The sequence below is a fragment of the Esox lucius genome, chromosome 12, assembly GCF_011004845.1.
Source record: "Esox lucius isolate fEsoLuc1 chromosome 12, fEsoLuc1.pri, whole genome shotgun sequence".
Classification (NCBI taxonomy): Eukaryota; Metazoa; Chordata; class Actinopteri; order Esociformes; family Esocidae; genus Esox; species Esox lucius.
Window position 1 is genome coordinate 28,808,377 of NC_047580.1, and position 25,879 is coordinate 28,834,255.

A 25,879-nucleotide genomic window follows, 5' to 3' on the forward strand; every position below is an offset into this window, starting at 1 on the left:
TCACAAACCCAGTTCACCCATGTCTTCTGGCACTATGGCATTCTGGAGGACATTGTGTCAGTATCCATGTGTAATGTGTCAGTATTAGTGTATAAACTAATGTTTCTGTATCTATTTGTCAGTATCCATTTGTCTGTATCCATGCAATATCATCAAATGCATGTCAACCAAATCAATCAAATTTATTTTCTAAAGCCCTTTCTGCAACAGATGTAGAAAAAGGTGCACTGGCAGAAACCCAGACTGAAACAGTAAAGAGCAAGCAAGAACTGTGTTGATGCAAAGTGGCTAGGAAAGACTCTCTAGTAGGTCAGAACTTAGGAAGGAACCTAGAGAGGAACCAGATTCTGAGGAGTGGCCAGTCCTCTTCTGGCTGTATCTATGTCAGTATGTGTGTAACGTGCAGTATCTATCGAATGTCTCTATATAATGTCACAGTAGCTTTGGGAATGTGTCAGTATCAATGGAATGTGTCAGTGTCTATGGAATGTGTCAGTATCAATGGAATGTGTCAGTATCAAAGGAATGTTTCAGTGTCTATGGAATGTGTCAGTATCTATGGAAGGTGTCAGTATTGAAGGAATGTGTCAGTGTCTATGGAATGTGTCAGTGTCTATGGAATGTCAGTATCAATGGAATGTGTCAGTATCCATGGAATGTGTCAGTATCTATGGAATGTGTCAGTGTCTATGGAATGTGTCAGTATCAAAGGAATGTGTCAGTGTCTATGGAATGTGTCTGTATCAATGGAATGTGTCAGTGTCTATGGAATGTGTCAGTATCGAAGGAATGTGTCAATATCTATGGAATGTGTCAGTGTTTATGGAATGTGTCAGTGTCTATGGAATGTGTCAGTATCGAAGGAATGTGTCAATATCTATGGAATGTGTCAGTGTCTATGGAATGTGTCAGTGTCTATGGAATGTGTCAGTATCTATGGAATGTGTCAGTTTCTGTGGAATGTGTCAGTATCTATGGAATGTGTCAGTATACATGGAATGTGTCAGTATCTATGGAATGTGTCAGTATACATGGAATGTGTCAGTTTCTATGGAATGTGTCAGTATCCATGGAATGTGTCAGTATCTATGGAATGTGTCAGTATCTGTAACTTTGTAAAATTGTAGTGTCTTTGCACTGTATAATGTCGGGACTATAATGAAAATAAGCCGCAGACTTGTTTGTGAAATCACTGTCAAATGTCTGAAATGTGTGTATGTATATCATCATTTATTCAAATAAATAAAATCAATCAATTCCAAGAAAATAACAAAATCATGAAAGGCGCTTTGTTGCACACTTCCCATAAATCAGTTCAAACATGCATGGCATTTGACTAAAATTAATCAGTAATGAGAAGCAATATATGTGCATGTGTGTTTGTGTGGGTGTTTGTGTGTGTGTGTGTGTGTGTGCGTGTATCTGTCTCATTTTCCAAAACCCGCTCTTTGGGATACTCCTCATTAGTGTGAATATGAATCCATCCAGAAAGAAAGAGAGAGGGAAGGAAGAAAGGAAAGGAAGGAGGAAAAATGCAAAAGGAATCTGGAAGAGCTTTTTAAAGGGGCCATTTCATCAGAATGGTTATTTTTTTTGCGGTCCTCAGAAGGCTCGTAACTGGCGGTCTATGAAGAGAGACATGTCGTAGTGGGGTTTAATTTAAACGCAGAAAGGTCACAGCTCTGAGAAAGGTCTGTGGCTCAGCCAAAAATATTAAATGAGGAGAAAAGAAAAGAGAGTGAGAGAGAGAGAGAGAGGTGGAGGATGAGAAGGTGGAGAAGAGAGAGAGGGTCAGAGAAAGAAGAGAGAGAAATGTGAAGGGGAAAAGAAGCTGAAGAAAGAACGTAGAACGAGTGAGAAGAAAAAGAGGAAAGAGAGATAGAAAAGAGAGGAGAGGTAGAAAGAGAGGAGAGAGAGTTGGAAATGAAAGACATACAGCCGTGATGGAAAGACAGTGTGATGGCAGGGTTGGCAAAAAGAACAAAGAAGATGTCAGCAAAGGAAAATAGAAAACAGAGGATGACAAACTAAAACAGGACGGAAGTAGAACAGAACTGTTGTCTGCCCAGAATCAAAACAGATGCAAGTAGATATTGCCATCTTCTTATTTACTCCAAATGTCATTTCCGACAGACGTTCATTACAATGGCATAGCATTTGTATTGTTTTAAAGCTAAATCCAACCAGGGAGTTGCAACACCAATCTGTCCACCGATCTGTGTTGGCGCAGCAGGCCCTTAAATGCCCAGCTCTGAGCCACGCTAGCTGGTTCCAGTCCAGAGTAGTGTTCCGATATTAATAACTGAACCACACGCAATTCAACGCAGCAAAACCTCTGTAAATGAGAGCATGTACACAGGCATCTGAAAGCACAACCTTTCACCTGATTATTTGCGAGAGATCTGATCTGAAAATATCAATATTTTTGAAAAACTGTGTGCAAGCCTATTTACAGATCACATGTCCACTGCCTAAACAGTCTTATTTTGTACTTATTGTATGCAAAGTACTAACACTTTTGTTGATTCGGAATTACTACTTTTGTGTACCTCATGGCGCTTAACACTGGTCTTGGCCTGGCTAACCCCCCTGGCAAATAACCCAGCAGGGGCAATTGTGTTGTCACCCCTCCCCCAGTCCCAACCCAGCCTACAGCATTCCTCCAACCGACCAACCAACATCACCAAACCCTCAATCAATGGTTTATCTATGAGCTCAGTGTAATTGTCCGCTGGGTTTTTGACTGCACCACATTACCCAAAAGCCCACAGGAGCCGTGTAGAGGCAGCCCCACGACAGCCTTGTGATGTAAAGCCCCTGACACTTTGCACAGATAAGATAGGCTCAGTTTTAATGTCGCTAGCACACTGGGACACGCCAGGCTCACTAGTAAAACAGAATGCCCCATCCGCTTGTAAATGCAGGCAGCCCCAGAGAAAGGGGCAGGGGGGACCTTAGGGGTGGGGCAGGATAAAAGGAGAAGGAATTCCATTTTCTCAGCTCCTAACCCACCCGTCGTTTAGAAGGGGATCAATTTCTCCTCGCAAAAAATTCCCAATCCATTCCCAATCTCTTTAAAAAAATAAATAAATGAATACGCATCTCCAATCACAACTGCAATAAAGCACATCTTGTAAAATGGGCAGCGGTACCATCTTAAGTTTGTCTATATTAGATTCCTGCTGCCCGGTGGTCTACTTTGCCTTGAAATACTGCAGCACAAGACAACCTCCGAAGCCCATCTGGTGTGATATAAAAGCGTCCGAGCCCCCAGTCATTACGCCACTGGGAGAAGCATTCAGGGCGCATCGCATGGTCCCACGCTGGCTGTGTGTTCGGATCAGACGGGCCACCCTGGAGAAGAGGCAGGACTGGGTTGCTGAACCCGTCCGGTCCATTGTGTGATGTAACAAGGGGCCATGTTTTGGCATGCGTGTCATCGCTGGTATGTTTCGGTGTGCCAGGGCCAGCGGCACCGCGTGTTTGTATCTCTCTGTGCCTTCCAGCTCAGCTCAGGCTTGGCCGATGTCTGATCAGATGGCCGATCAAACACTAATCATTCCCTCACGGCCCATAGCGAAGTAAAGCTGTCATTAATTTTGCGGAATTACATCAAATGTGAGGCATTCTTTATGTGTCCGGGAGGCCGAGAGACAGTTATACGATGTGGGGCTGCTGCGCTAAGCAGATGGGGCAGCTCGGCTGTGAATACTAAACACCGCCGTCCGTCCATCCCCCACTCCTCTCCTCCACTCCCCCACCTCCCCCTCCCCTCTCTTCTTGTGGCTCTATCACTAACAATCTCCTTCTCTCCTCCTTCACCCTCCCTCCCTAACTCCATGGGTTCTGGCCCCATTTCAGCGACTGCCGTCTTCCCTGCCCTCCTTTTTGTCTGCTCCTTCCTTTCCGGTGCCATTGACTCTGTGGTTATCCTCACTGGCGACATCTCCGCCTCCTCTGCTCCTTGTCATTAATCCGACGACACCGATGCCCTTGTCACAGACGCTTAAAGTTTTCCATTACCTAAAAGTGACTTGGTGACCCGGCTTCACATCTCCTATTCATGTTCTCATGTATTAGTTATCCATCTACTACAGCTGTAAATAACTCAACCCCGGGAGTGATTCTTCTGCTGAAGACCTCGGTAAGACCTCCGACAAAACCATGCCAAGCCCCGGCAACATTATGCCAGGCTTCCCCAGAGGTTCTGACATGTCAGTCTGAAACGTTAAAAGTTGTCGTTCCACCGGGACCACCAAGAAAGGGTTTCCTGGGTAACGGTTGGGCGGGTGTTAGGGCCAAGGAACAGTTGACAGCAGTGTAATGCCGTCCATTCTGAAAAAGACGTACCTCTATACTGTCTTATGTCTTGGGATACATCCAGATGAATATGTCGCTCCAATAAAAGAGGTCTGATATCCGATGAATATGTGCAAAAAAAACTACGCCCATAATATGCTGTTGCTTTCTACCATCACACATGTGGTTTCGCAGTGAAGATTTAAAAAAAAAATCATACAAAAAAAATCGAAGAGGGGGATGAGAGAACAAGGCACAGGAGAGGATGCTATGGCTTGGAGAGAAGGAGGCAGAGAAAGCTTTGTAAAGCAATGATTAGCTTGGTCTGTAGTAAGAACAGAAGTTCCAGCATGCTGTCCTAAAACCATTAATCACCTAACACTGCACTCACGGTGTGTGTGTGTGTGTGTGTGTATGTGTGCCAGCCAACTCCACTCTGTTAAAACCCATCTTAACACTCTTTATTGGCTACTCTCATACAGCACACTGTCGGACTGCAAACTATTAGCGACATCTAATAGCTACCTTATTTAGATAAGGACCACTGTTCCTAATGTATTCCTCTTGAGGTTTCCACTCTGGGCTGGTGTCGTTTACTTTGAGTTAGGGGGAGATAGAAAGTTAGGGGTCTGACCGCAGCACCATTGGCTGGTTAACTATGACACCATAGTTGGGAGGTCACCTGTCAGTATATGATGGAATCAGGCAATCATGTGTGGATGTAATCTGAACGTGCCCACAGTATTGAATGACCAAACGAAAGAGCAATTGTACATTTGCTTACACACATCATCTGTCGACATTCCCATCATTTCTGCTGACACTTTCCAGATCTTCAGGAATGGGCTTTGAACTCGACATGCTGAATGCATCTCTCTAGACTCTACAGTCCATGCAATCAAGGTGGAGGTGCTGGAGGTTTCATGCAGAAGGTTTGGTTTAGGCACACTGCCATCTGGTGTCCACTAGGTCACATTCTACCATGAGGGGGAATTTGGTTGCACTATGAATGCGATGTAGACAGCCCCTCTGTCCTACACCCTCAGCCCTTGAACATCCTTTTACATTGTCACATCCAAGAGTACTGACGAGTGCACTTGGCTAAGCAATGACGAGTGATGATGGACATTCGCTAACTGGCAACACACCTAATGAGGAGTCCAAACAATTACGTTTCAGTCTGACACATGTCGATTACATTTTAATCACGGGCCGAAGGGGCTGCTTTTGTGAATTAAGCTGACACTTACAGATGGCAATCGAACTGTATCCGGTTTAGATGGGGATTACCCTGAGGGACCGTGGCGAACAGAGTTTAAAAATGTTGCTGATGTAGGATGGGGATTCTAACTGAGGTAGGATGGGGATTCTAACTGAGGTAGGATGGGGATTCTAACTGAGGTAGGATAGAGATTCAAAGGCCTAAGGTTATGTTTAAGAATTTTAAATAAATAGTGATTTAGGAGCTAAATGAGCCAGCTCCTTCAGGCCAACGGTGCAACAAGAGCCACCTCAACAAAAAGACTCTGAATGCCCATCACTACCTCCCATGTGTGCACGAATGTTTATTCATTTTTGTGAAATAATTAGGAAGGCAAAGTCTGAAACTCTTCCGATATTATTTAATTATGTTTATGACTGTCGTTATCGGATAACCTAAAACTCGAATATTTACCCACATTATTGGAGATGCTTAGTATAAATTGTTTATCATACTTGGCTGTCTGTTATGATTGAGGTACCTGTTATGAGGTTGGAACAATTTTTTCACAATCATTGGGTTGGACGAGGTTAAAACCATTCAAACTACAGCAAGTAATAGTTGCTGTGTAAGCTATTATTAAATCCTTCAAAATAATGTCTACTTTTTCAAGCCAACTTTTGTTTTTTTTTAAATAGCATACCGTTTTTTTATTCCTGTCAGTAAATAAAAACACTAAACATTTCCAGAGCCTTCCTCACAACATAAAGTACACCTACTCTGACTCCACTTTTTTTGCAAACGTGTAGAGATAAAATGAATACCCAGTTGTTATATTCTGTATATATGAGTATATAGTAATATCTATTTTTATATATTTATAAACATTTACAAACATATTAAAGCCTGATTTATTTAGGCTATTACATTTTATAAGCACCATATACCGTCAACACACACACAAGCTACAGAGGATGAGAGGGAGGGAAACAGAAACGGTGAGAGAGGGATGAAGAGAGGAACGCTGAGGGAGGGATGAAGAGAGGAACGCTGAAGGAGGGATGAAGAGAGGAACGCTTATTGTAGTAGGTTGGCACTAGTGCTCCTTCCCACGTGAGTGTTGTTGTGATGTGCAGTGCTGTCCTGTCATCTGTCATCACCTGACAATGCTGTCAATGCCGCCATGATTGCAATTCTCAAGTGTCACTTCGAAGGACTTCTGTTTTTTTCTGGAGATGGAGAAGTATGTCCTACCCTACTCATTTTACAGGACGAAACCTAACCACATTTAAGAGCAGGCAAATATGATAGACAATATATGCTATTACAGCAATTTGGCATTTAGCATAGTTGCAAATGCTAACTAAATATTTATCTTATGAAAATGGCAAATAATCCACTATATCTGAAGTCTTATTCACATTGATTAGTTGTTTTTATCTGCGCATCGATGACGTCCTGCTTTATAATTGTACGGTTTATTCTAAGGCCATTATGTGGCCAATAAGAGTACGCGAGTATTCCAATCGGTGAGAAAAAGACGATGATCCAGCCACGCGGACGTGGAAAAGAATCAAATTACAACAGAACGGAGAGCTTCTCGACCTTCGAGAGTCTCCTCTATGTTTGGGGGTTGTAGTTTTTAACGTGTAACATCTAGCTTTAATTCTGTGCTTTAGCCAGCCATATAGAACACAAGTTCCCATAATTCAGCAAAACACCACCACACTGTCGTGCCTGTGTTTTTGTTATTGTTGTAGGTTAGTAGAACTGCAGAGACGTCGTTCAAACGTCTTAAAAAACGTTTACTGGTTTTCTGATATCGATGGACTTGGCCTTTCTACATATCTAAATAGGGACGGTTCAATTTTACAATCTTCAGAGCAGACAGGTCATAATAAGGTAAGTCTCAGTAGAAGAAACACGGGCATTCTGTATCTGCGTAGAGTTCTCGCTCTGCACTAACTAACACAAAGGAAAACTAACGCATTGACTTAGTAGTAACAGCAAAAGTATTTGAGGATGGTGCATTTGTTTTCTTTTGTAATATGTTAAGCTCACTTGACTGCCCCGATCCTACGGTCCTGTTAGAGAGACGCGCACTGGATCGCGGACGCTCAATGCTTCTCTTTTTCTTCTGGACAACGTGTTCAGTGTCAGTGCGCTCACTACAGACTACAAGCAGCTGCTAGGCCAGTACTGGGCCTTGTCTTTAGATAGCCATACTGTGTAATTTGAGCACTTGAGAGGTGTTCTTTAGAAAGTCGTGTCTTGTCACGTGTTGTGCTGTTCGTGGGTTTTTTGCGAATTTCTAACACTTCAGACACGACACAAAAATAAATTAAAGGCTCGTGTAAAGTGTAGTATTTTCTGCAAATTGTCTTGTGCTTAATGCGTTTTATAGAAGTATGATATTACCTAACCATTCGCATTCTCACGCGTTCTCATTCTTGGCCTATATGTAATCTATAAAATTGGCACACCAATTATACACAACAAATACAAGTTTCAAATAAAAGCCTATTGCCTCATGCTATTATTGAATATAATGCCCCTTACAGTTAATTAGAGGTTGCATTGATATTACTGAGATTTAGACTGTCATGCCAGTACAATACTGGGAACAATATGTAATCTGTCCTATTCTGTTGGCTGCTGTCATTGCCTGAGACTAGATTATGCCTGACTGTATGAGAGTTAGGGTGGTTGAAATGTAATACACTCTAAAAATAAAGGTTTATTTAAGGATCCTTTAGGGGGTTTTAATTGAAACTGTTGGGGAATCCTTTATACGTTCTTCTAGGGAAATGTTAATGGTTCTATTTGAACATCCCCTAGAAGGTCCTCGAGAAACCATTTAGTTTTAGAGTGTAGAGTTTAAGTGTTATAGCACTTAGTATAAAGGCCTTAGTGAAGGATATACAAATTACACATTTTGAATTCACATTTTTAACCACCTTGTGTGAAATAAACCAAATGTATGCAATGACCTAATTATTAATATTATTATTTTTTACATCATAAATATTTACTTTTATTTAGTATACATTATATTTTGTTTGCTTGATAAAACAAATAGAATGTATACTGTTTGTGATAAAATCCCAGAATGCGCCTTCAATCTGTCATTGTAGTTCAAGCGTTATCAAGGTAATAGTTGCCCTATGGGGGGTGTCAGAGGATCTGTGCCCCCCCCCCCCCCCCACACACACACACACACTTCTCCATGGTCACCATATGTTCACGGAGAAGATCATCTTACAGAGAACAAACCCTCTCACAGTAGAGCCCATTTTTGTCTCTCAGCAGTTTGTGTCACAGCAGTCACCTCTCACCTACTGCTCCATGTGCCCTTCTGGATCGGGCCTTGAGTGCCAGACAAATGCGTTAGTCAGATACTCGGAGTAACCTGAAGGGGTTTCATGTAGGCTTCTTTGTCGTCTGCTGGTGGATTTTTGAGAGGTATCCATTGTCTGTGTTCTACCAAAAAACATTGCATGTATTTTCATGTTGGAAATGAAAGTGCCTGTGGTCATTCCAGCTGTTACCTAAAGAAATGTCATTCAAAATCTGCATTTCTTCTCTCTGCCATACTTGCATCCTCACAGGTGCTTGCCAGCCCAGCTGTGTTATTGTGTTGCCATGGAGAAGGCTTGGCGTGTGAAGTTTCGGAACGTGGGTAGTAGCTACTTCCCTCAGAGTCGCGTGGAATGCCACTACAGTTTTAGCTTGCATCATACCTGGGCTAGCCATGACTGGGTCGGACTCTTCAAGGTAAAGTTAACCAGATAACTGGATAAAAACACACCATAAAAAAATGCCAAACTCGGGTTTAGTGTTTAAATTAGTCCTCACAGCTAAGATAATGCATTGTTGCAAGATTACGGTGCTAATTTAAAATGAGTAAATGTAAAAGCTCATTAATGCATGTTAACAATTTAAGTCCTGGTTCTGGGGGCATAACATGACTGTAATAATCTGTTGTAAATAAAGCATGTTTTAATTTGTTTGAATACTTGGTCATAGATTTCCTAAATTGAAAATGTATTCACTGAAATCCTGTGGATTTTATATTTAGATGTCTTTTTCCCCATGTCCTGGTATTGCTTTCTGTTGATTGTGAAATATTGAAAAATTTGAAATATTTGTTTCTCATTGCAATACCAAGTGGACAATTTGAATATGTATATGTGTATATATATATACAATATTAAATAACAAAAGTAAAAACCAAATAATAATAAAACAAGTCTTCCATTTTAAGTAGACATTACACACAAGCTTTAAAAGGACAAAGGTGTTTTCAGTGTCATATGAGCAGTAATGTAAAACATGCTGAATGGTTACACGTGAGAATGACCAGGTAAATGAATAAAGACACGGCTGTGGGTGATGTTCACACTGGGATTTGAGCTCCACTGGTCGACCCCCCCCCCCCCCAATGTCACGCATAGTGCTGCTGTGATTGCACATTACTGTACATTTCATCTAGCAAATTCTACCAATGGTATTTCTCTCTGTCTCCCTGCTGACACACTCAGGCGGGATGGTCCTCGGTGAAGGACTACCACACCTTTGTTTGGGCGCTGGCCCCAGCAGGCTACCAGGAGAGCACAGAGGTCAACTGCTGTGTCCACTTCCAGGGTACAATTGTCTCTTCGTAGGCTTCCTCTGTATTTCTTTTTTCCTTTTTTTTTTTCTTTTTTTTTTTTCCAGTTGGGCTGGTCAACATAAACTATGGCTCAGAGTGTCCAGTCTATCCTCCGTTCAGGAAATTTACTGGTGCTGGGTGCCGAAAGTGAAGTCATGAAATAAATATAGATATCCACACTTAATAAAAGCGCGAGAGTTGGAATCTATCTTTATTTCACAACATTCATACCCTGCCAAAGTCTGTAAGGAGGACCTCTAACTTTGTATTGATCTTTCAGTAAATTCACTTAGCCATTTGAAGACTCCAGACTGATTTTTAAAGCCTGAGAAAGAACTCAATAAGTTATATTGTTACAGAGAGATTATCAGATAAGTCGCTGGCTCCTTTCTCTCCTTCTTTCTTGTCTTTTTCCCCCCTCTCCCTTCCCCCATTCACTCTCATCCTGTCCTCCCTCTCTTCTTTCCCTCTCTCCCTCCCTTTCTTTCTTTGTTTCTCTATCCTCCCTACCTCCCCTGTCTTTCTCCCTGTCTGTGTTTGACAGTCTTTGTCCGTCTCTGAATCAATTCCTTTTAAAAAGTAGGGCCGTAAGTAATGAGTACCACAGACAGTGATATAAGGACCGGGCTGAACCACCAACCATGCATTCCATTACAGCAGTCAGTGGTGAGAAGTGTCAACCCAAAGACATTAAAGCACAGTAGCTTACAGGCTTTTTAATAAATGTCCTCTGTCTTCTGATGGTCGGCTGAAGTGTCATTCTGGCCCCGGTAAAGAAAGCCGTGGCCATCTAAGGGGCGGTGGGTTTATGTTTGAGTTATGTCAGGGAGATGAAAGCAGGATTACAGTCAATTCTTTGTTTATTCCAGTCAGTCCAGAAAATGAACCAAATTCCCGAATTGTTCTGAAAAAAAAAAACATTCATGAAAATTGGAATTAGAGTTAGATTTTCAGTACACTTTCGGAATTGACTTGCATTAAAATCGAATTTTCCCCAACCCTGGATTTAAACCCGAGGGCTAAAGAAGCAGATGAGAGAGTGTTGGGGTTGGTTTTCACTGTTCTTCTATTTTTAGTTAGTTTTACTCCTTTCTTTGTGAATGTGTTTTTGTTTCTTGATACAACATATATTTTTTCTTTACAATAGTAGGTCACATCCATTAACTTTTTTTAATGAACTCATCCATGTTGTCTTGTCTTGCTGTGCTCAATAAAAAGGATTTGAAAACAGAAGAATAAATGGATGGAGACACCGCGGATGGAATGGTTGCTATTTATATTTACCTCAGCCACAGATGGTTATCATTAAAATTATATCACTGAAATTATGACCCCCCCCCCCGCCCCCCCGCCCCCTTTACCCCCTCAGCCTCCTATCTGCCCAACCCAGGTTCACAGCAGTACCAGTTTGTGTACGTGGATCGGAATGGAGAGGTGTGTGCTGCCAGCCCCCACTTCACCTTCAGCGCCCCCAAGCCTGTGGAGGACCCAGTCACTCTGGAGGAAGCAGCCCCTGGAGAGGAAGGAGGGACTGATATGCTAATGGTCATACCCAGGGCCGAGCTACTCCAGGTGGGCATGAGGGTGGGGAGAGGAGAGGACAAGGGTTTGAGAGGTGGGAGGGACAGAGGAGGGGATTGAGAGGTGGGAGGGACAGACAGGCATGCTTTGTGTCGTATCCAGTGCTGAGGTACTGCAGGTGGCCAGAGAGAGTTGAGCGGGGAGGCAGAGGGAGGGCTGCAGAAGGGCGTACATATTTCCTCGTTCACTCACAGCGAGAAGGGAAAGAAACTGGAGAAGAATGGAACTGGGTCAACCGTATGCTCAAAGGTTGCAATAAATGTATTGTCCCATTGAGAAGGATAGAGGTCAGTCGTGTTTCCAGGTGGACTCATTTCCTCGCTCTGGATTTAGAGCCGCCTGCAAGAGTGTCTGCGAGAGCGCGCCGAGCTGCTGCATGCGCGGGAGGCAGCGGAGAGGATGAAGGAGAGAGAGAAGGAGAGGCACGGGAGGGCAAGAGAGGCGTGGGACAGAGAGCGGGAGGAGCTGGAGAGGAACATCGGCGAGCTGAAGGGAGAACTTCAACAGAGCCGAGACCGGATGGAGGAGATGGCGAGGAGACATGAGGTAATGCTCTCCTGGCTGGTGTCAGGGGCCACGGGAATCGGCCCTTATCTGTTTAAAACCTCCTTTCCAGTGGAACAACGACCAAACAACTGCAGATTTACATTACCATGTCATGTTCAGTGTCAAAACAGTAGAGGTTGATTTACGGCTGAATTGTGTAAATCTACAGAGGCTCACAAAATAAAAGCCCGAGATTTTTCATCTAACTCCCTGTTTCTTTCTTTCCTGTCTTTCTTTATGACATTACCCCCCCCCCCCCCTTTCTCGCTGTTCCGCCTCAGGAGGTGGAGGCGTCCGGGTTGGCCTTGGCTCATGAAAAGACGTCCATTCTAGCCAAGAAAGCAGCCAGTGACCAGCGAATCGGAGAGCTGGAGGATGACATCAGAGCCCTGACACTGAAGGCTGTTGAGAGAGAGACGGAGCTAGAGAGGTCAGAGACTTTCTCCATCTCAACTCTCAGTCTCTCTTTATGTTTTTGTTTGTCTCCCTCTCAGTCTCTTTGTATATCTGTCTTTATCTCTATCTCAAGCTCAATGTGTCTGCTTTTTCCTGCCCTTGTTCTCTTTGGTTGCTGCTGTCTCCGTGTACAGGATGAAGGAGAGGGCCAAGAAGGTGGCGGCTCAAAGGAAGGAGGAGGAGAGAGAGAGGAAAGCTCTGCAGGTAGTCGAATGACTCTGTGTATTTCCTGGTGGTGTCACCCGGGGGAAGCGTGGCTGCCTGTTTGTGCTTTAACACTCGCCACAAATCCTGTCTTATTTCAAAGCCCTCTTCTTCATCTTCCCCTCCTCTTCTTTTGTTCCTCAGCTCAAGCTGGAGCAAGCCGAGGTGGAGCTGCGCAGTCTGTCTGCGGAGTTCCAGGGTCTGAGGAGCTCGCTAGCCGAGAGAGACACACACGCCCTGCTGCTGCGGGACCACATCACCACCCTCACACACAGACTCAATACAGCTCAGAGGAAAGAGGTGAGCTTGGCACCTCCACCCAACACATATCACCACCCAACACACATCCCCACCCTCACACACAGACTCAATACAGCTCAGAGGAAAGAGGTGAGCTTGGCACCTTCACCCAACACACATCCCCACCCTCAAACACAGACTCAATACAGCTCAGAGGAAAGAGGTGAGCTTGGCACCTTCACCCAACACACATCCCCACCCTCAAACACAGACTCAATACAGCTCAGTGGAAAGAGGTGAGCTTGGCACCTCCACCCAACACATACCACCACACACCTCCACCCAACACACGCCACCACCCGACACACAACGCACGCCACCACTCAAAACACCCCACCACCCAACGGACCAGCACCACACAATACACACCACCCACTGACACCCTACACCACCCAACACACCAAACACCTCCACCCAACACACACCAAACACCTCCACCCAACACACCCCCCAACACACCAACACCCAACAAACACCACCCAACGCGCCAACACCCAACACCCCCAAACACGCCACCACCCAACACCCACCAGCACCCAACATGTCCCACGACCCTTACAGTAAGGTACCACTTCCCCCAGAAAGGACAGTTAATTCCAGGTTATGTGCCATTGAGAGGACAACAAACAGCAAATATGAGTGCCTTTGCCGTCCGTTGGCGCGGCCAGTCCACAAACTGGGTGAACTGCCCCAGTTTGCCTTTTGGAAAAACAGCCTTACGGGGTTCGACAGGAAGTGGGACAGTTGAGGATGGACAATACCACAGGAAGTAGCCAGTGTGCCCACCGCTGTCCTTGAACGCACCGTTTGTCTCACAAAGCCATGACCAGAAGTGTCCCAGTCTAACCCTTCCATCACCCTCCCTGTGTCCAGGCCGAGAGCCAGACGGTGCTGGCTGAGATGAGGGGCCTGCGGGAGCGCCTGGCAACCAGCGAGCGTTATGCGGAGGGCCTGAAGGGAGAGCTGTGTGGCCTGGTAGCCCAGAGGGACCAGGGCCAGACAGAACTGCACCAAGCCAGGCTCCAGGCTGCCCAGCTGACCCTGCAGCTTGCTGACGCCAGCCTGGCCCTGAGGGAAGGCCGAGCAACCTGGGCCCACGACAGACAGAGCCTGCAGCGCAGTTCAGAGGTTATTATAATATCATCACATGGGCCCGCTTAATCCTGTCAATTGAAATACTGAAGTAGTCTGAGAATTTCACACAGTTGGTTGCTTTCCATTGAGGTTGGCAACACATCTGAAGTACCTTCACTGACAGAAGCCCTAAACTGTAGAGAACACAGGCCTCATGTACAGTGTTCCGTACCTGTTCGATGAGCTAAAGTGAACGATTCAGGAAATGTTTCTAGTGCAATTCATAGATTATGGCCTAATGCGTTGATTATAATTAACTGTTTCCAGTGTAACCTTTGAAAGTGTTGAATGTTGCGTTTCAGTTTTTGTTCATTTGCAGAATGTTAGCGACAGAAATAGGAACAAACATCTTGATTCTCAGACGGTCTCCTTTTCAGTCTTGAATTCTAGTAGCAGAATGGCCTAGTAACAAAATGACAAATTAACATTCTTTACTGTTGAGATGATTTTGTTTGTCGGTGTGTGATGAGTGTGTCGTCGGTGTGTGGTAAGTGGATTGGTGGTGTGAAATGAGTGTGTTAACGGTGTGTGATAGGTGTGTTAACGGTGTGTGATAGGTGTGTTAATGGTGTGTGATAGGTGTGTTAATGGTGTGTGATAGGTGTGTTAATGGTGTGTGATAAGTGTTAATGGTGTGTGGGAAGTGTGTTTATGGTGAGTAATAAGTGTATTAATGGTTTGTGATCTGCGTGTTAATGGTGTGTGATCAGTGTGTTAATGATGTGAGGTCAAAGTGTTAATATTCATGGAGACACATTGAGAAGGGTTTCTCATTTGTGCCCAGATGACACATGTTTTTCCCGCTGCAGCTCGTTCCACTGTGGGGCAAAAGAACAGAAAGCAGTTGGATGTAATTTCAGTTCCGCCCTAGATGTGTCCAGTCATAACAACTTATTTGTTCTCGTACTTTGCTTTATCGTTTTAACATTGATATGTGAACTGGGTTATGCTTGCGACATCTGGAATAGAGCTTCCTAGACAAACAGAATGGCAGGTTGTCCACTTCTTGCATACAGAGAGGCTCACCTTACGTTTTCATATAAAATACAATTATGTGTCGTAAAACGTTGACCAGAGATAAACCAAAGAGCACGGTGCTCTTTGGTTTTTACATGGTCGCTGCTGTGTGCATTTAGATCATATCTCTATAATCTAAAACTGGCATAATCATGTGGCCCGTTCTATTTCTGTAGGAGAAACCAATCTTAAACTAGTGCTGACTTATTAATTCAGCAAGCCAAATGCCAATATAATTATATGAGGGAATACGTTCAATTTGAGTGCGTCTACAATAGTAATTGTATGCTCTATAAAGTTATGAGTCCTGCAGAATAGCATGTTCCATTGTTTTTGCATTTAGCACTAGTTTGAGATCTAGTAGTGGCTTCTGATGAACTTGAAAATGGCCTTGTAGATTAGAAGAAGCCTGGTTTACCGATTGAACGGTAGAGTTCCGTGTGGGTTCCTCAGCTTAAAAATCCCTTTGCCAGTTCTATACAGGGTTCTCAATGTAATTTATATACAGTGTGAATAGGAGAGGTCCTAGGATCCAGAGAATGAAACAATAAAATTTTTACTCCATAAGTCATTATAACCTGGGTTATAACCTGGGTTATAACCACTCCGAAGAGCAAAGCCTAAGGACGTGTTACTCAACAAAATATATGATGTTTTAAACCGTATCAAAAGCTTTTGACAGATCAACGAACAGGGCTGCACAACACATTTTAGCATTAATGGTGTTGACAACAGAATTAGCAGCCGTGACTATTGCAGTTAGAACATATCTCTGCAGTGTGTCCCGATGTGTACATCCACCAACCACCTACTCGCCCTTGTTCATACTTGCTCACAAACACTTGAAAGACTTGGCATGTGAAACACAATAGGAGGGAAGGTTCACAAGTAAATATGTAAGGATATAAATGCTAACAAATATGCTTACACCACATGGTAAAGATTAATAAGCTTGTAGTGTCCACAAATATATAATTCTACATAATCCCTCACTGAAGTGTTGTCAGCATATCACTAATTGGGTTCAAGGCCATAATACTTTATAGAACAAAGTTACAAGCAGTTGTAATTTGGCCTGTGTATTTTTTTTTTCATGGATTCACCACTTTTTCTGCCATTTTAGAATGCATTGCTAAAACAGTAGTATAGTTTAGATGAAAATATAGTTGGATGTATATCGTGGTCCTACATATAAAATCTCAAGACAATTTCATGGTTCAGGAGATGTACATTTTTTTAATGGTTTTTGAAGAAATTCAGAATGGTGGAAAATCCATCATGGTAGACTATATTTTCTTGAGGCTTCTTTTTTTAAAGTTATGTTTCGAGAGACCAGCACACAACTATCCATTTCCAGGCCTGTACATCATACAGGGTGGTCGGGGTACCTTTAAAAATAACGTTTATTAGAGCGCCACCTATGGATCAATCAGTACCACTCTTTCAGGACAAATTACAAATGGCCTGTACTTGTGGCCTGCAAAATTACAAAAAGGTTTTACCATGTTGTTTTTGAGTTATTTGGGCATTCTAAGGAAAATAATATTACTAAGAAAAAAACACATGTTTCTTATTTTAATGAGAACCTAAATACAATTCTCAGATTTAAAAAAGGCATGACATTGTCCATTCACCAGAGATTCAAGAATCTTTACTAGGAAGGATAGCCTTTATATGGGTTCATAGTTATTGGGATCACTTTTACTCCTGCCCCTATGGAAAAAGCTGCTTTCCCTAACTTATATTTCCAAATCCCAAAGTTTCATTGAATAATTTAGTTAATAGGCTGGAAAGAAGGGAAGCAATCCAGGTTATTTAAAGCCAGCCCCTGTGGATGTGTTGATTTCAAATGTTATTAAAGCATCAAGGATTTCTTTATTTGAGAATTGCTGTAAGGAAAAACCCTGAACAACATTCAATAAAAATCCCCCATTAACATCCAATGCAATCTCATTGAGTATGATCCTTTCATAGAGATAGCCAGCAGAAATGAAAGGGCGATTATACACATTCCTGATATAAAGTTTTTATCAGTCATAGGGCCTGATTCCACATTAATTTATTGGAAGGAATTATTGAGAGATTTGTCGGTTTTCCAGAACTTAGCAGGATTCCCACCACATTAACATAGTAAACTGCTTTTGCATTTCTAACTAGATATAAACATGTTTTTGTTGCCTAAAAAAAATAAGGTCTGAGTCTGAACGTCTGGCCCAGTCTGTATCTGTATAATCTCAGATAATTATTGAGTAAATTGACGACTTGATGCACTTCTAACTTAATGTCTTTTTAAGACAATCAGGAGGAGTCAGGGAGGTGGGGACAGCAGTGAAGGATGTGATGAGTGAATTAATGGTTTGTGATGAGTGTTTTAACAGTGTGTTAACGGTGTGCGATCAGTGTGTTAACGGTGTGCGATCAGTGTGTTAACGGTGTGCGATCAGTGTGTTAACGGTGTGCGATCAGTGTGTTAACGGTGTGCGATCAGTGTGTTAACGGTGTGCGATCAGTGTGTTAACGGTGTGCGATCAGTGTGTTAACGGTGTGCGATCAGTGTGTTAACGGTGTGCGATCAGTGTGTTAACGGTGTGCGATCAGTGTGTTAACGGTGTGCGATCAGTGTGTTAGCGGTGCGCGATCAGTGTGTTAGCGGTGCGCGATCAGTGTGTTAAGTGTGTCTCCCCCTTGGCAGAAGGACAGAGAGCGTCTGGACAAGCTGAATGGAGAAATGCAGCAGATGGAGGAGAAGCTCCAGGAAGAGAGGATGGAGAGAGAGAAGGTGGAAGTGGAGCTGGGAAGGGAGAAGGACTGTAACCGGGTAAAGACCGAGCAGAGTCTACAGATCACATCTAATTCAGTTCTTTTTAAGCTATGCTCACAGTCACCATGTTGCTCTGCTATAACAGAAACCCTTCGCACTTTTCAGTCCTGTAAGGCTCCGTTTGTAGAGCGTGTTGTTTCTGACAGTGGTACTTTGTGTTCGATTAAATCAGGAGGGCCTGCTAAATGGCCCGTGTTGTACATCACATTACTCTCAACGTGTTGAACTGGGATGCTGTTCTGTGCTTTGTGGCTGGTCAGGCGCTTGATGGCTGTGTAACTCCTTTTGGTTACTGCCCCCTGCAGGTGAAGCTGGGTGAGACACGAAGGGAGCTTCAGGAGCTGAAGACCAATCTGAGAGTCACTCAAAAGGAAAAGGAACAGCTGATGCTGGAGAAACAGGCAAGGCTTATTATTCACTTTATCTACCCACCATCGTCCCCCAAATCTTCACGGGAGCCCTGACCGAGATTGGGACGTGGTTCGTAATGACACAGCTAACTGATACATTTTTCCATTTGGAGAAATCCAGTGGAAAAGTCTTTAGAACCTCTTCAAATCTTGAATACACTTCCAAGTTGTGTACATGCTGCTGTGCAGAAGGGTTCAACATAAAAAGCAATTCACAAGTTGCTGTGTCTGTATTAGTCTAGGAATAACAGTTGGCAAGGGGTGTGTGTGGTGTGTGTGTGGTGGGTGTGTGTACGACTGTCTGACATCCTGCCTCCTTCATCCAGGACCTGATGGAGTACGTGCGCCAGGTGGAGAAGAGGATGGAGGCTGTGGCTGATGCTAAGTGGACCACTGCAGTGTCAGCCCCCACCAGTGAGTGCAGCATCACAGGGGTACCACCGACCGCTGCTCGCCTCCAGTCTGCTTTATTGGGTGACAAAGATTGAATGAACATCCCCAGACTATACAATAGGCATTTTAATGGAATAGTAAAATATTTTCAAAATAATAGAAATAAAACCTCTAGGTTCTTAACAGTGGATTGTAATGGAGAACGGTTATTAGTTAATAGATAAACATGAACAGTCACCAGCTATGGGGTTATAACTGAAAGGAATTAAATCAGCCAGACTGGAGTGACACCCACTCGCCCTGACCACGCTCTGATGATCCCTCACTGCCCTCTCTTTCTCTGCGTGCGCGCGCGTGCGTGCGTGCGTGCGTGTGTGTGTGTGTGTGTGTGTGCGCATGTGTGTGTGTGCGCATGTGTGTGTGTGCGCGCGTGTGTGTGCGCGCGCGTGTGTGTGTGCGCGCGCGCGTGTGTGTGTGTGCGCGCGTGTGTGTGTGTGTGACAGGTGTCATGGAGAGTCCTCTGTCAGATTCTGAGGATGAGAATCCCGAAGCTCTGCAGCCCCCCCGCCAGCCCCCCCGCCAACCCCCGGCCCCCCCGCTGTCCCCCTACAGCCTGTGTGACCCCCAGGCTCAGCCTGACTCCCTGCTCCCCTCCACCCCCCCTCCCTCCCCCAGGGATATGTCCCGGTGCCTCTTCCGGGGGGGCGTGGTCATCAGCCAGCCCGCCCCCCTGTCGTTGCCCAGGCAATCAGGAGACACACTGACACACAGCTCAGAGTCGGTAAGCATAGTCTTGCATGCCCTTAAACACTTAATGCCTGCGCGTACACACACACACATTTATACCGCAGTCATTCTTTATACAATTAGCGTTTCCTGATGATAACATGGGTTATCTATAGATGTTCTGACTGTGATTCATTTGACTCATTACCACCGGGAGGTGATTAGGCCTGTTTCACTGTTATGGCCTGTATGTATGGAAGTGGAGCATGATTGTTACATGTGTGGCTCGTTGCTCTCTCTCTTTCTGTCTTTCCGTTTCTGTCTCGGTTTCTCTGTCTCTCTCCGTTTCTGTCTTTCCGTTTCTGTCTCGGTTTCTCTGTCTCTCTCTGTTTCTGTCTTTCCGTTTCTGTCTCGGTTTCTCTGTCTCTCTCTGTTTCTGTCTCTCTGTCTGTCTATCTTCCTGTCTCGCTCACGTTCTTTCCCTGTCTGTCTTTTTCTGTCTATCTCTATTTCTCTCTTTCTGTCTCTAACTCTGTCTCATTTTCACTGTCTCTCGATTCAAGTTGGCTTCATTGGCATAGAAAATACAAAAAACAATGCATATAATTTGTAAACAAATTAAAGACAAATAAATTATTAGCTTATTAGCTTTGCAAATAGTTAAAAATGGAAAAGGAAATTAAAGGGTTTAATTGTGGTTGTGTTTATGGTGTTGTTTGTTTTCCGTTCGTTGCCCTGTCCTCAGGACCACGGCTCATACTCCTCTGTTTGCACATGAGCAATTTTGCCGTACAGATATGGGAGTTTTTCAATGTTTGATTTGTTTTAAAATTCTTTGGTGGTCTGTGTGATCTGTTAGGATAATGTCTCTAATGGGGTCATACGTCTGGCAGGAGATTAGTAAGAGCAGTTCTCACATAGACAGACTCTGTTCTGGGCCAGGTCGTATTCCAGTTCCCTGTTTTGATTCTTTCTTGTGTGTAAAATAGTGTTCTTTGATCTTTCATGATCTGGTTGAGTGTGTGTTCTAACTCTCTCTCCGTTTGTCTCTCTCTCTCTCTCTCTCTGTGCACATGTGCCTCTGTGTGCATGCGTGTGCAGGAGGATGAGGGCGACACAGCCCAATGTGGAGGACTCAGCTCTGGAGAGGAGACAGCTCTACTGTTGCCTGACAACACAGAGACACTCCTCAGGTAACACACACACACACATACACACACACACAGTTCCATCACTCTCCCTGCATGCACGCCTGCCTCCAGACTCACAAACTGGACGCACACATCATCATACACACTCCGTCTCACACCCACCCCCACACACACAGGGCCGTTATTTATGATGACAGGCTGAGTATGGCTTGCAGAGATGGACGTTTTGAATATCAGGCCATAAAAGAAGTGGAGTGAGGGTAAGGAGGAGAAAGAGACAGTGTGTGACAGATGCAGCGTGGGGGAGGGAGTGATGGCAGGGCCAGGAGACAGGTAAGTTGACAGTTGGCTGTAGAGATGATTTACCCCCAGGCTAGCACCACAGTCACGGGCCAGTATTCAGCATCATTAAAGCACTCACTCTCTCTCTCTCAGTACTTCTGTACCTCTCTCTCTCTCTCTCTCTCTCTCTCTCTCTCCCTCCCTCTCAGAACTGCTCTCCCTCTCTCTCAGAACTTCTCTCCCTCTCTCTTACTTTCAATTCCTCACTCCCTCTCCACATCTTCCTCGTAGGCGTTCTGCCGTTCCATCACAACACCACAACCTTTGCAGGTGGAACAATAGAGATGGAATGATTGACTGGTTCTTTCAGTCGGTGGTATATACAGTAGAACATTGTAGCCCAGTACTCCAGATGGGGAGAACAGTCAATGGTTACCTTGGTTACCACTTTGACTCCCAGTAAAAACTGGACTTTTCCGCGTGCAATTCTCTGGTGGCCTGCTTCATTAGGTCCAAGAAGTCTAAATACGAATTTTCGGCATTGCCTGATCCCAGTCGTTCCCATTCCCGTGAGTGCGTCCATCTTGTTCCTTTTCATGACAGTGTTACTGTTATAACCACAGGATCGAGGGCTAGCTTGCGACCGACCTGTAAGCTCACCCCAACACCACACCAACAAACATTACACAGTAATATAGAGACATACAGCACTGAGTGGATTTACCAACAGGCTGTCCCAAACTCGTTAAACAATGTTTGCTGTGTTGAAATGCTGTAGCTGTGTGTACTGGTACTGTAGGACACCCCCCATCACTGAAGGCCCCTCCTGCAGGCTGGGTATCACTAAGTGGGAGTTTTGACGACCGTGAGATGGGATTTTTAGACCTGATTACATTTGCATTTAACAGCAGCATTTCTGCATGTCAGGTTGTTGATTCCCGAACGCAGATCAACAAGGATGGAAGGCCTCGTTTGCGCTGGGGTTCAACAGTGAACACAGGTTGTTCTCCCCCAAACCCTGAGTGAGGGGAGTTGTTTTATGGGACACCTTACTGAGAGACTTGCTTGTTCCCAGCCTTCCTTTCTCTGTTCCCTCTCTTTCAGTGACCTGGCGGATAGTTCTCTGTGGTAGGGGGAGGGGTTACGGAACCATCTAGAACAGGTGGACAGCGCCACACACCAGCACACACACACAAACACTACAATATGTTAATATGCAATGTGACTTTCCATTTTCTATGAGATGGGCGTCTTTTAGGCTGTTGTGCTGCCCACTGTACCTGTCACGTTCTTAAGAATGACATAATTCCTGTCTTGACAGGTCGTGACAGCTGAAATCCTAGTTATGACCTCGCATAAGACTGTTATGTAACGCTTTATTATTTACTGTATTAGATATAGGCTTAATGGTTCATGTTCCTGAACAGAGTTGTTTCAGTTGCCAGAGTCGATGTCTTCAGCTTTATGAAGTGTTTTATGGTGTTTTTAAAACACTGGGATATCATGTGGCAGAAGGACAGCCCCTGTAATTACGATAATTTGTGAGTGAGAGGATGTCTTCATTTAAAATCAAAAAATGGCTTTTAACTTTCCTGTCCGCACAGCAACTTTTAACACTATTAAGAATACTGTCATAGTCTGTATTAGGTCTATACTAAAATAATAATTGTAAAGTACTTATATATAAGATGCTTTTACTCCTTTTATCCTTACAGATGTTTTTATATTGCAAACTTTCTTTTATTCATTATTAGAGTATTTGTTTATTCATATATTTGTGGTATTCTGCCTGACGGTAGAATGACAGAACAACGAAAAACTCTTATGAAATTGGTAGAAGATTGGATATTGAGTGGGTGCTGAATCTGAATGAATGTTGAAGGAGAAAAGTAAAATTGTTGTCGATTTTAATATTATCTTATGTTTTTATTAATCACATATGATATCCTCATCTACATAAAGCTATTGCTTCTGCAGGCTGCTCGATGTAGAGCCACAGCAATCATTTCCAAATCATACATAATACCAGTTATTTACATTAACGAAGCGTTTCAAACAATGGAACTGTTTTAAGAAGTCAGTAGGGATTGCTATAATTATTGCACTAGACCTGCTGTTGTTCTGTTAAGCACAACACTCTTCTTCAGAGTGAGATCGTTCTAAACGTCTGCCTAAAACAACACATTTGGGGAAACAAATAGTTTAACTGTCACCCAAGTGCCATCAGTCTGGCATGTTACCACTATCTCATCATTGTATAAATACTAACTTTACAATGTTGGCTGATAGGAGTGGTTAAAAAATACAATGCATTTTTTTCTGTTGTTTTATTGTAATGAAGCTATATTTTGGTTTAGTTAAAAACGTAAGAGGAGTATAATGGAGCTGTTTAAGTTATTAAAGCTTGCTAATGAAGAAAAATAATGTCCTAGGGGTTCTTTTTGCTTGGTTGATTTTGCAACTTGCACCTGTTTTAAAAATGCTTTCCTTCAGGATGTTTGTATTCATTTGACACACGGATGCTTCTCATTGCTTTGTTATCTGTCGCCACGACCTTCATCAGCTGTGTGATTTGTTTACTCTTCTTTTATACTCTTCTGTTTCTTCTCAAATGTTCTGTCTAAAGGTCACTTTTACTGTCCGTTATTGTCTTGACCCCTGTCTGCTGGGATTTTAAAAGTGGCTGGTCCTACAGTACAGTACAGCCAGGTGTTATCCCCAGGGTGTACAGGCTGGGGATGTCGGACGTTTGTACTGTTCAGCCCATTCTGCAGTGACGTTCATCCCTGGGCATTGATGGCTGTACTTCAGGGGTTTTTCCAGAACCCCTCATTGTCCAAGTCTTTCAGCTATACCTGCATTATAGTCATTTCTATATTATATACTGTGTACCAGCACCTTTCTTTTGACATTCGGTTGTATGCGCCCAAAGAGAAATCCTTTTCTTGTTGTCATTTCTGTGTGGAACACTTCAGTCTGGGGCGAGCTGTATGGTTGTAAACAGAAAGCTGTTTTCAGAACACATATTTACTGTACCTCTCCAGAGGTAACTGTTGTCTATTAAGTTTTGTTTGTCGGTTGTCGTCTTATTTTAAACCTGTATTTTCTGATAGTTCTATAGTCTCTCATGATGTGTTTGGGTGGGTTTCTGTAATAAAATAAAAACCTGTCTCTGTATCCGTCGTGTCTGTCTGTTTTTATAGAAATGCATTTTGGGCTGCTTCCTTCAAGGCATGACATTTGTCGAGCTAATTTAGTCATTATGGCTGTCTCCTGTTCTGAATGTCTATCTCCCTCTCGTCTCCATCTTTTGCCACGTTCCCTCTCTAACCTTTCCCTCCGATCACGTTCTGCGTTCTTGTCTTACCCTTCTGCCCCTCTTCACCTGTTCCTCTCCTCTTCCTCAACCCACTCTTCTCCTCCACTCCACTCCTTCTATCTCAAGTCTGGGGTGACGGTAGCTAATTATAAAATCAATGAGGCCAGGCTGCCTGGTTTACTGCCTGCTCTAAAACCTTAACTGGGAAATCACTGGTGAATTGATGACTCCCTTTCTCTTTATCTCTTTTAATTAGAAATGTAAAAGATATGAAGAGCCAGAGGCCAGAACACATCTCTTACTAGGGCGTGTCCCAAACATCACCCTATCCCCTCCAAAGTGCACTACATGTACTGATGCGTCTGGTCAGAAAGAGTGCACTATGTAGGGATTAGGGGGCCATTTGGGACGCACATGTATACTTTATGACCTCTGCCAGCCTCAGCCTCCCCCCAGCTCTCCCTGTCTCTCTTTCACCCTGTCTCACTGTCTTTCTCCCTGTCTCTCAGTCCCTGTCTCACTCTGTCTCTCTATTTCTTACTTAAATCAACACACGTTCTCCCTCTGTTCTGCCCTTTCTAGTTTATCTCCTTATTTTTTATCCTCCTAACCTCTCCTAGAACCACCTCACCTCTTGCCTTCTCTCCATCTTTCCCCTGACCCCCCCCGTCTGTCGTCTTCCCACAACGGAGATGTCAGATGTATGATCTCTGCACATCTCCAATATTTCTCACCTTCCCCTAATCTCCCCTTCTCATATACGTTTTTATGATTGCTCCGTATCCACTCTGCATCCAGTTCACATCGGATGGTGATCATGTCCCCCCCCCCCCCCCCCCCCCAGATCCTCTCTCCAGGCCGGCCATGGGGAGGTAAATGTGATAGCATTCCTTCTCTCCCGTAATCACCCCGTGCCCTCCTAGGAAATGACATGCTGTATGTCTCTTACTGCCTGTCGCTCCGGGGTGTCCAAACAGCCCCTGAATGTTTAATCACACAGGACATGATGTGACAATTCATGCCCCGGCTCTCTGTCTTTATCGCGCACCTTGATATGACTGTGATTGGTTATAGGCGGTCTGGCCTGTCGCCGCCACGGTAGATGTTTACATTTACATTTTAATCATTTAGCAGACACTTTTATCCGTATTGACTTACAGTGAGATAAAAATATGTAATAACAAAACTGGCAAAGCATTAGCTCACATAAGGTACAGGTGGGGTATGGGTCTTTCGAAAAAGAGATCGTTTCTCCATCATGAGGGTGTCAGGGTGGAGGAGCTCTGACTGGGCTGAACGGGAGCAGGCCTCCCCTAAGGGAGGCACAGCCAGGAGTCCGGAGGTTGGAGGAACACATAGCTTGGGTAGGGATGTGAAGCCTGAGCATT

General features: G+C 44.0%; 1 protein-coding gene across 2 annotated transcripts; it reads left to right on the forward strand.

Annotated features, from left to right (window-relative positions):
• Positions 1 to 7,205: 7,205 nt before the first annotated feature.
• Positions 7,206 to 24,349, forward strand: calcoco1a (calcium binding and coiled-coil domain 1a). 2 transcript variants are annotated; one of them, XM_034296000.1, is made up of 15 exons: positions 7,206 to 7,402; positions 9,109 to 9,274; positions 10,042 to 10,144; positions 11,521 to 11,723; positions 12,066 to 12,278; positions 12,560 to 12,708; positions 12,869 to 12,938; positions 13,083 to 13,238; positions 14,112 to 14,366; positions 18,082 to 18,207; positions 18,516 to 18,611; positions 18,947 to 19,094; positions 19,517 to 19,794; positions 20,841 to 20,932; positions 22,277 to 24,349. In XM_034296000.1, the coding sequence occupies exons 2-15, from the start codon at positions 9,143 to 9,145 to the stop codon at positions 22,302 to 22,304; spliced, it is 2,049 nt and encodes a 682-aa protein (XP_034151891.1). In that variant the 5' UTR covers positions 7,206 to 7,402; positions 9,109 to 9,142; the 3' UTR covers positions 22,305 to 24,349. The 2 variants fall into 2 exon arrangements, with proteins under 2 accessions (XP_034151891.1, XP_012991957.4); XM_013136503.4 differs by having other exon boundaries at positions 18,947 to 19,034.
• Positions 24,350 to 25,879: the final 1,530 nt, after the last annotated feature.

Bases quoted from the DNA above. Each gene is read 5' to 3' on its own strand.
- calcoco1a (XM_034296000.1), top strand. From the start codon at position 9,143: ATGGAGAAGGCTTGGCGTGTGAAGTTTCGGAACGTGGGTAGTAGCTAC. The intron at 11,724-12,065 runs GTGGGCATGAGG...CTCTGGATTTAG, and splicing joins CCAGGGCCGAGCTACTCCAG to AGCCGCCTGCAAGAGTGTCT. The intron at 19,795-20,840 runs GTAAGCATAGTC...ATGCGTGTGCAG, and splicing joins TGACACACAGCTCAGAGTCG to GAGGATGAGGGCGACACAGC.